This window comes from Sminthopsis crassicaudata, chromosome 3, assembly GCF_048593235.1.
Source record: "Sminthopsis crassicaudata isolate SCR6 chromosome 3, ASM4859323v1, whole genome shotgun sequence".
In the NCBI taxonomy this organism is placed as follows: domain Eukaryota; kingdom Metazoa; phylum Chordata; class Mammalia; order Dasyuromorphia; family Dasyuridae; genus Sminthopsis; species Sminthopsis crassicaudata.
Window position 1 is genome coordinate 439863746 of NC_133619.1, and position 11469 is coordinate 439875214.

The 11469-nt window shown below is 36.6% G+C and overlaps 1 protein-coding gene across 3 annotated transcripts in view; it reads right to left on the reverse strand.

Moving 5' to 3' along the window:
* The window catches only part of RAPGEF4 (Rap guanine nucleotide exchange factor 4), a 336971-nt gene extending 326292 nt beyond the window's left edge, over positions 1-10679 (reverse strand). For 2 of the 3 annotated variants that reach the window (XM_074303100.1, XM_074303098.1), the window contains exon 1: positions 10489-10679. In XM_074303100.1, the coding sequence (XP_074159201.1) occupies positions 10489-10553 (65 nt within the window). In that variant the 5' untranslated portion in view covers positions 10554-10679. The remainder of the gene's footprint in view (positions 1-10488) is intronic. The other variant, XM_074303099.1, reaches the window with a different exon arrangement.
* Between the last annotated feature and the right edge of the window lie 790 nt (positions 10680-11469).

Below are 11469 nucleotides of genomic sequence, written 5' to 3' on the forward strand. Positions count from 1 at the left end.
GTAATCTTTCCCTTCCCCTTCAGTCCTACATCAAGATCAGCATTTATCAAGAAACTTTTCATAATTTCCCCAATTGAAAGTGACCTCTCCTTGCCCTTACCATGTTATGCCTTGTATTACAAGTAATGTTGTATTTGCTTCATCTCCCCATTCCACTGAAGTCCACTTCATGGCCTATATTGTTTTCTATTTTCTACCAAGAAAAAGCAAGGCACAGAGGAGGAGATTCCCCATGAAAGTTAACTGAGCTTAATTTAATCCAGAAAGATAATTAAAACAATTTGTATAAGCAAGAGGAGGCAACTTTTCATCAAAATTCTTGTAAGAAACCACAAATCCCATGTTAATTTAATAAGAGGCCGGCTGGCATATATTCAGAATAATGAATGACTCAGATATTTTCAAGGATAATCCTTAGGATAGATTTTCATCACAACAAAACTCTTTAATGTTCTCTGAGCCTAAGACCTAAGGAAGTTTACAGCACAATCCCACATACATAATTTCCCCAGCAACAGAGGAATATAATCATATGTAGACTCAAGGGAATAGCCATCAAATTGTTCTGTATCCTGCACATTTGCACTGTTGCCATTAAAAGGTTTTACCTGGTGTGATCTCTCTCCTCTCCTCTTTTCTCCTCGCTTTTACTTATTCTCTTCTCCTTTCCTTTCTTCTTCTCTCTTCTTTTCTCCCCTCCTCTTCATCATTCTCTCTGTCTTTCCTTCTCTTTCTTATCCTTTCCTCATTCTGGAAGGGAATCCTGATATTCCACACAATAAGATTAGGGACTCTTTGAGAAATTCTTGAGTCTAATAATATTTCCCCCTAAAGTGTTAAATACTGATAACTACAGTATTTACTACAACAAATACAAAATAACTAAAGGCAGCACTTTTTTTGATATGAAGTTTAATTTCTTGTATTATGCTCCAAATTTTTCCCTTATCCTCTCTGCTTATTCCTTTATCCTTTATCCATAGGATCAGCATTGGTGTCATACATATATGTGCATGTATATGCATTTATGTGTATATGCATATATATATATATATATATATATATATAAAACACACACATGTACATACACACACATATAACTCTCAATCTCAAAAATGTTCATGGGCAAAGAAGTTTGGCAGAGCACAGCTCTAAAGTCATTATAATGAAGCTGTTGAAAGCAATAAGAACAAAAGCAAACCAGATAATGTGAAATTCAATTGTGAAAATGATAAGAGTGTCGTCATAAACTCAAGAGCTTTAATGTCAGAGCAAAAGCATCTGAAAACTAAAAAGAATAAAAGCTAACTTTAGTCTAATGTTTATATTAGAGTGTATAAATGTCCACAAAGCCCTTTCTAACAGGTAAGACTATTTTATATTTTATATTCTGTTGGCACTCTTGTAATGACATTCTGACATTCCAAATTACATTTTCTAAAGAGAACAGTGTTATCAAGGTTGCATAATGATCTACACAACTTAACAGAAACTGTTGCTCTGAATAATAATTTATTTTGAGCAACTAAATACAAGACCTGGTATCCTATTTAATTATTTATCTTTAGAAAGCATTCAAGAATTATTTATCAAATGTCTGCATGATATTATAACTGGGACTCCCTGTGTCAGAAGTCTCACCGTCTTACTAGTGATAGAGGAAGGAAGACATTGTCAAAGACTTGACTAATATCAGAAAAACAAATAACACCACCACTCCCCTGACCATCTCGCCAGGGAGTTAGTGTCTCAGAGGAATTAGATAATGACATGTCTACCTCCATACTTAGGGGGTCATGCTTGTTTAAGCTTCTAACTGCAACAAAGTACAATTGAGCAATTTATGGTTTCCTTACCTAGATTTATTATCATTATGTGGTTCTAGCATGGAAGCTGACATAATGGAAACAGAATGAAAGAGATACTATCCATGACTTCCAGTTGATTACTTAGGCATCACAACAAGGAACATTAATAACTATAACACACATTTGCACCACATATATCAACATTAAAATGATAAATTATTTAAATTTTAAATTATTTTAATGATACTGTTTAAACCCTTCAAAGCCAGCAAACAAAAAGTTAATTCTCCTGGATATCTTGGAGGAGTTTTGTTGTTATTGTTTTGAAAGTGGCACATTTGACTTAGGATCGCATAGTACACATACACACTTTATAAAAAATTCGTCACCATTAAAATAATTTGCTTGAAAATGTAAGAGAAAATTATGTGGATAGAATGGGAAAATTTATATATCCACCAAAAATACAAGAAGTTCAAAATCCAGTGAAAACTATTTTAAGTACATATTAAAAATTGATTTAAAGGACAGAAATTTTGTCTTTCTCTTTATGCACTATTCAGAATTCAATGGCTAGCTTCTCTTTTTCTCAAAAAAAGATCATAAACATCAAAATAAATTTCATTCATTTTTGATAAGTACATAAAAAGATAACTTGGAAGTCTAAAGAGCTTTTGCTTGTTTCTACTGAGTGATTTCTTGAGAAGACAGAATTTTGTCCATTGTGGTGGTGCATGCACATCTATATAGTTCCTTCTACTAGGAAGGGTAAAACTAGTGAGATCAAAGGCTCTGAACTGCGCAAAGCCTAAAGCCAATAGGATATCTATCAAAAGCCCAGTACAAAAATGGTGGGGCCCCAGAAAGTCTAGAGAAATGTATACCAGACCAACTCAGAAGAGAAGCTCAAAGCTTCTATGAAGATCAGAAATGAGGCCAGAATCTGAGTGTTTGGGAAGAAGGGAGAGGAAGGTGATAGAGAAAAGAGAGAAAGACAGAGGCAGAAAGAGTAATGTTTTTCTACATAAACTGAGAGTAAGACATAAATGTCAGTCTTTTCTCAAGAAAAAACTATCAAGCTAACTGAAAGGAGACCGTGCCCTTCTTACCAAGTCTAAAGATTGTAATAACAGAAAATCACACTAAATGTGCTATTGCTAACATGCCTTCTTCAAGTATCTTTTGCTCCCCAAGTACCTGTTTAAAAATATATATTTTTTTATTTTATTTCAATAAATTTTTCTCAATCATAAATAAAAATACTTAACAGTCATTGCTTTTAAATTTTTAGTTCCAAAGTCTTTCCTTTCTTCCTGCCTCTCTCCCTTCCTTGAGAAGGCAAGTAATTTGATACTGATTATACATGTGAGGTCATACAAAACATATTTTCATATTTGCCATGTGGCAAAACAATTTGCATTCAGAGTTCATCAGTCCTTCCTATGGAGGTGGACAGCATGTTCTATCATGTATCCTTGAGAATTATCTTGGATCATTGTCTTGATCAGAATAACTCTTTTGCTGTTGATCATCCTTACAATATTACTGTTCACCTCACTTTGTATCAGTTCATGTAAGTCTTCACAGAGTTTTCCAAAGTCATTCTGCTTGCTTGTCATTTCTTATAATACAATACTATTTCCATCACAATCATATTACACAACTTCTTCTCCCATTCCCCAATTGATGGACATCACCTCCATTTCCAATTCTTTGCCACCACAAAAAAGAGCTACTATATATTTTTGCACAAATATATATTCTTCCCTTTTCCTCCATCTCTTTCAGATACAGACCCAATAGTGATATTATTGGAAGAAAAGGTAAGTTCCAAATTGCTCTCCAGAATGGTTGTCCTAATTCACAATTCAATCAGCAATGAATTAGTATCCAATTTTTCCACATCCCCTCCAACATTAATCATTTTCTTTTTTCTGTCATGTAAGTAAATCTGATAGATATGAGGTGGTCCCTCAGAATTGTTTTCATTTGCATTTCATAATAGTTTTGATTTCTTCTGCAAACAACCTGTTCATATCTGTATCAATTAAGAAATGGTTCTTATTTTGATATATTTTATTCAGTCTTCTGTATGTTTGTAAAATGGTCTTTTTCAAAGAAACTTGCTATAATTTTCCCTTCATTTCCTGTTTTCCAGCTAATTTTGGCTGCATTCATTTTAAAACTTTTAAAATTTTAATGTAATCAAAATTATCCATTTTACTTCTCTTGATTCTACCTCTTTTTAATCATAAATTCTTCCTTTGTCCAAAGATCTAAAAAGTACATTTTTTCCATGCTCTCCTAACTTACTTATAATATCCTTTATGTCTAAATCATGTACCTATTTTGACCTTGTTTTGGGATATAGTATGAGATGACCTAATTTCTGCCAAACTACTTTCTAGTTTTCCCAACAATTTTTGTCAATAGTGAGTTCTTGTCTCAAAGAGTAGCTTTTTTGGGTTTATCAAATACTATATTATCATGGTCATTTACTACTATATTTGTGTACCTAACTTGTTCTATTAATCAAACACTCCTTTTCTTATCCAGTTCCAAATTGTTTTGATGTTTATAGCTTTGAAATTGAGTTTGAAGTCTGGTATTGTTTCTCTAAGTACCTTACATTCATAAAAGTCTTTGGACACAATTAGAGATAAAGGGAAAAGTAAGTTCCCACTAATGCATTTTGTTTTCTTTTTACTTATGCTTAGTCCTTCGATTTCTATTTTTGTCTTATCACTAGAGAACTATATAAAATAATAGGAATAAAAAGGAAAATTCCTTTTTTACTTCTCATCTTACTGGAAAAATCTCTAATATTTTTCTATTATGTATGGTTCATTACTCCCCTATAGAGAACTCTACACAATCCATCTAGCCGAATTGCATTCCTTTCTTATACATGACATTCTATCTCTCATCTCTATGCCTTTAGACAGTCAATCCCACTTGCCTCTTCATTGCCACCTCTTAAAACTATTAGCCCCCTTCAAGGTTCCATTCAAATGGAAATTCCTTCTAGAGGCCTTTGCTCCCCAATTATCAGCAATATCTCACCATCACCAAATATTTATTTTATAAACATGCTATATACTCTTTCACCCTGTAGAATGTAAATTCCTTTGAGGGCGGGGACTGTCTTGATCTCATATTTGTTTCCCTAGCATAGAGTACAGTTATTGTTATGATACTTAATAAATGTTTATTAAGCAAAGAGATCTAGGGATTTTCTTAATATCTTTTTATTTAGTATCTTTCACTTATATTTTATTATAATTATAAATATTCTTCTTAATTAATATCTTTATAATTATCAACTCATATTAGCTACTTTTATTTTCTTCTTTCCAGTTCAAAGATGTTCATTTTTGACAGAAGAATAAAGCAAGATAACAGTTGAGCAGTATCTCCTTTTCCCCATCATCCTATCAATTATAATTTATTTTAAGCTCATTCTCTGACACAAAACTACATCTTTTCAACTTCAGTATCCTTTTGGGAATGTTATATGATTCAGAATTATAAGATACTACAATTTCCAAAGAATCAAAATTGCAACTGACTCAAAGGGCAATGAAATACTTATAAAGGAACAGAATTAATAAGTTATAGTAAACACCAATAAGGATTGGTGGTATAAAGTGTTATAAATGTATTATCAAATTAATTTATAAGTAGAAAAAAAGATTGACTCATCAAATACTGAGAGCAAGTGATTATAATATGGAAAGTCCAAATATTGCAACAGTATCTATTAAATTATAAAAGATAATGCTTCCAGCACATTGACTAGAATCCCCTATGATAGGTTGCTGAAAAGGTACAGACAAGAATTATAGAAGGGGAGATCATGAAGATTTCTACTAAAGGATGAGATACTGAACTCAGTAAGATTATGAATACAGAAATGTATTGATGCATCTATGTTAGAGTCATTTTATAGCTCAGTTGGTGACTTATGAGTCATAAGTTCTAGTCACACACATGTGATAAAGTTGTAAGATTAATGTCTCTGCATTAGAAATATTGCATGCTGAAGACATAAATGTTTGCACTAGATAGCACGCACACACACATACACACAGACATGTGAAGCAGTGTGGGATAAGATAAAGAGGACTAACTTTGGAATTCAAAGATTTGGATTCAAATCCTACCTTGATACTTAGAACCTCTGTAACCATAAGCAAATATAGGCAAGTCACTCAGTCAACTTTTAAGTCCTATGCAAATATTTATCATCATAATCATCATCGTTGTTGTTGTTGACTAAGAGTTCTCTTTGGTCCAGATCTACCATGCTATTTCTAATAATAATAATAAACAATAGCACCTACTTCATATATTTATTGTGAGGATCAAATGAAATAATATAGACATAGAACTTTGTAAACCTAAAAGTGATGTATAACTATTAAATGCACATATATACCTATATATGTATGTATACATATACACATCATATATAACAGTAAGTGGTGAAGTAGCTAAAGTACTGGACCTAGAGCCAGAAAGACCCATCTTCCTGAATTAACTGTGTGACCCTTGGCAAGTTACTTCTTGTTTCTTTATCTGTAAAATGATCTGAAGAAGGAAATGGCAAACCATTCCAATATCTTCGTCAAGAAAACCCCAAATGGGGTCATGAAGAGTCAGATATAACTGAAAAATAACTAACTACAATAAAACCTGGGAGAGAGACAGAGACAGAGAAGGAAGGAGAGAGAGGGAGGGAGGAAAGAAAGAAGAGGAAAAGATGGAAGGAGGAAGGGGAAAAGGAAAGGGAGGAAGAGAGAGAGAGAGAGAGAGAGAGAGAGAGAGAGAGAGAGAGAGAGAGAGAGAGAGAGAGAGAGAAACTTTCTCTTGCTTATTGTATTTGCATTTAGTAATATTTCACTTTCCCTTCCAGAAGGTCCCCTTACATATAAAATTATGGGTGCGTACAATAATAGACCTCTCCTAAATCATGTAAGATTAAGTAGAATTAAAACATGGAAATTATATTCCAGGACACAGAGAACAGATTAACAAAAGACAATATTTATCAAAGAAGTCCAAAGGATAGGTGCTCTTTGGGGCTGAAGTGACAGGAAAGGTTTTGGTATGGTAATGGAGTTTAAACCAAATTAAGATTGAAGGCACTACAGGCAGGAAAGTCAGTAATGGAAATATAAGGAAAAAGATGGAGGGAGGTAAGTGTGAGGAAAAAACTTGTAAGATTTGGCAATTAACTTAATGTGAGAGGTGAGAGAGGAATATTGAAGTGGGAGAATGGAGTTCAGGCCAATTCAGAGGTCACAATGGAAAGTGAGAGTGTGGAGTATCTGATAGAACAAAAAACTTTGAAGCATATCTAATAGATCCCATTTTTGCCTGGTTATTTTAGCATGATGTTTCCAACTAGAGGGTAGCTTCTGATCAAGAGAGCTACCCTGAAGGAAACTGAGTCACAGTTAAGTTATTTGCCCCAAACCATGCTGAGTAAAATAGCAAACACACCAATGGCATATTCTTTGAAATACTTCTTTCATCTCTTCCACAAAATCCCATATTAAATCAGGATTTGATTAATATATTTTGTTTAAGGGACTTCTAAAAATCCTCATAAATTAAACCAAAACTAAGAAAGACTAGCATCTGCTTAGGTAAGACAGGTGCTAAGTAACTACAAACAAAGCATCTTTTAAAATGAAAACATTAATATTTAAAGAACTCATCAACTGGCTAGAAGAGATCACAACATTCCTGACACACCAGGACAGCTAAGTTGTCTGGTTTAGTCTCTGATCTCTCTTGACATTTAAATATGTCACTCAACTGAGACACTGCAGGTTATGTGTCTATAAGCAAGAACAAAAAAGACTATAAACTTCTTTGTAGATATAACTAGATTCTGTATCACTAGTGATATGCATTATTCATCACTTACTATATATCATACTCTAGTTTCTCTTCAGATGGTATAAATCTTTCGCCTTTTATTTACTATATATCCACATGAAGATATTGTATCTTCTAGACATAGTAAGAGAAATGCAAAGTTGTCTGTTGCTATCATAAATTAGTAACCTTCTTACATTTCTATATTGCATTAGACTTTGCAAAGTGATTTCATGTGCATTAGCTCATTTGATCCTTCAGCATCCCCAGGAAATAAGCAGGGAAGGTATTATTATTGCCATTTTATAGATACTACTAATAATAATTGTTGGTGGTGTTTATATGTCTTCAAAGCATGCAAAGCACTTCCCATACCTTATTTCATTTGATCCTCACCACAGCTCTGTAAGGTTTGTATCATCTCTAAAATGGGGATAATACCTGTAGTACTTACCTCATCATTATATTCTCCCGGGGAGGTAAGTACTACAGGTATTATTATCCCCATTTTACAGATGAGGAAACTGAGGCACTGAGATTTTAAGTGACTTGCCCATGGTCACACAGCTAGGAAGTGTCAGAGGTGGGATTCAAACCCAGGTCTCTCCTGACTCCGAGTCCAGCACTCTATCCACTACACCACGCTGCCTCTCAGGAAGCTTAGGCAGACAGTGGTGAACTGACTTGCCCAAAATCACATCCTGCGTTATTACCACCGGTACTGGTGCTAGAACCCTGGGCTCCAGCTTTATATATAGCCTATTGCTCTTTTCACTATACCCCAAAGAGAAACTCTTTAACATTGTTTAAGTAATTAAGCCCTAAAGATTTCTTTTAACTTGCAGATTTGTAGCCATTGTGGCTGATGACAGATTGGTTAATAATAACTCTACATTTTAAAAATCAAATTTCAAGCAATTTCAGTAGGACAGAGACATTACAAAAAGAATCAGCTCAAAAATAGATCAGTTAAGTGCTGACTTTTCTATACGATTATGATCACAGGGAAATGCTGGCTAAAAGGTTCCCCGGTGAATTATTAGCCATCATAAACATGCAAAGATATCTCATATTAAACCTTAGAGCAAATGGAAAAATAAAGTTTATTATTTTTAAAAATATTTCATTAGAAAGCATTAATAACTAGTTATTTTATACATGCATTAATTAAGTATAGAAGTCTGGTTTCTATTTTTATAGCCATTTTTCATAAACAATTAAATTCAGATTACTCACCACATTAGCAGACTGTTCTTTTAAATGCTCCTAGTTCCAGGAAATAATTTTGTATAATTTAACTGTCAGTGAAGTTTTCTTGCCATTTATTAAACGTAACTTCTCTGATATTCATATAAATATATATGTGTGTATATATATATATATATATAGTTTATATATAAATAGAGGCACCCCTTGCCAAAAATTTTGCTAGTATATGGCAAATGAAAGTAAGACTTTCCCCTAAACGTTTGTCAGCTATATTAGATTTTTAAATATACATAGCATTCCTTTTTTCTCCAAACTGTTTAAATCTTCTACAAACTTCTCTATCATTTGGGAGCATACAATCTATATATCAGATTTCTGATCTCTAATTGGCTACAAATATGTTCATTGTAAAGGTTTCAATATGGCAGAGCGCAATTTCACACAACTATAAATAGAGATGTTATGCAGATAGCAGCATGACATTGAAATATTCCCAACCAGCACCATCTCAAACTCTAAAATTCTAAATGGTTTTCACTGTAACATTGCTTTGCTTAGATTTTAATTCCAAGCACAGTTCAGATACCGTACCTTTTAATCAGGGTAATAAACTATGATGTCTTACATACTGTGTAATGTTTACTGTTAAACCTACAATCTGGTCAAACACAAAATTATCTTGTCATAGCTTGGGAAATTACACCCCCACCTCCAATACACACACGGAATCCTTCTTAATGGAACTTAACTTAGAAGTTAAAATGGTCTGGCTGCTCCTTTATGTGGAAAAAAGGAAGGTTATTTTCCAGAATGGCCCAAAAAAACCAAAACAGAAAAAAAGCAAAATAAAACAAAACAAACAAAACAAACAAACAAACAAACTAGCCAGGCCGCCTCACGACCTAGTTAATGCACAGACCTTGAGCAAAGAGCTGTGAATAAATATGCAAAGGGACTTGAAATATCCAACTGGGCCCCAACATTTTGATTCACAGAGCAAGAAAAGAATCTTTAGGATGCTTTATCTTTTACCCTAAACCTCGGGGACTATTTAAGAAAAATTTCCCTGTCCTCCTTGGGCCAAACTACCAGGCAAATACATTTTTCTATCTCTGCTTTCCTGCACTAGTAGAAGTGGGGTTCTCCAAAAAACAGCTTAGAAACAGCTGTTAAAGGACAGAGAGGGGCTAGATAGAGGATCGGGGGGATTTTTTTTAAAGGTAACCACATTTCCTTTCCTTTCACCACGTGCATTATTACTCCAACGGAGTGGGTGAGAGAGTATCTCTTCTAGCATCCCCTAGGGAGATGCTGGGCCACGGCCCCTCCCCTTGCACTTCCCCAATTCCTTCCCCACCATCCCCTCTTCTTCCCCGGCATCTTGCGGGCTTTCTGATTGCTCTTCATCTCCAAAGAAGCAGGTGCTGGTGTTGGGGAGGGAGGCACGGGATGCAGAGATGCCCGGAGCCGCAATGCAACCAGCAGCTCCTTGCTGCTGCTGCAGCAGTCCCGGATAGAGGGGGAGGCGGGGGCGAGGTTGGGAAAAAACGGGGCGTTGGGAGGTGGGGAAGAGTTCTTGTGGTACCTTTTATCCAGGCAGGCGATCCACTCTGCGGAGGAGGAAGAATGGGCAGCGTGCGCAGCGACCATGTTGGGCTGTCAGAGGGAGCCAGTCAGCCACCTCCCTTGTGTCTCCACGCCTTCCCCTCTCCAGCTGGCTTTCCTCTCTGCCCCCTGCACCACCACCACCTCCTTCCTCTCCTTCCTCTCGCCCAAAGAGCAGCAAGCAGTAGGTTCCTCTACATCCCCCTTCTTCCCCCACCCCCCAATTCCTCCCTCTCAGCCTGGCTCCTGCGGCCTTCAGGCAGAGGAGGGGGAGGTCGGGTGGGGGGCTAGAAAAGCGGGAGCAGCTCAGCAGGCTGGCCTCGAAACCCTCGCCCTAGCTCTCAGGGCTCCTGGGGCGCCCCGGGCTGGGACTGAGCAGCTGCGGGCGGTGGCGGCTGCAGAGCAGACCGCACTGCAGGTCCCAGGTGTGTCTCCTGGAAGAGGCAAAGAGCAGGCAGTTCCCCCCAGGGTAGATGGCTGCTGTGCGACAGGTGGCCGGGCCAGGGGAATTGGCTCACTCCCTAGCTCTCTCGCTCTTCTCCCACTTGGCTCTCCCTGGCGCCAGCCCGGCCTGTAGCAATGGTTTGAAAGGGATGTGGGAGGGGAGGCGAGGGGGGCGGGGGGAGAGAGATGTGTTGTCAGTGTCATTATTTTTCATACGGCATCTGCCACTAAAATGGCTGCTGCCTCTGTGTTTCCTTAGAAACCGATTACTCTTCCTCAGCAGCTGTCAAAACTTGCTGGCGTTTCCTCCTCACCTTTCTTTCATTTCTCTCCTCTAGGAAGGATGGAGAGAAGAGGGGAGGGGACAAGGAAAAGTCTCCACTAGAACAGTTCCAGTGGCAACAAGTTCTCTGTCATCTGGGTCCTGGAAAGGTACCAATTAGAGGGCTGAGGGAGAGGTCGCGAGAAGTGCTTGGCATTTCAGGTACTGACCACGACGGCCAGAGATATGGATAGA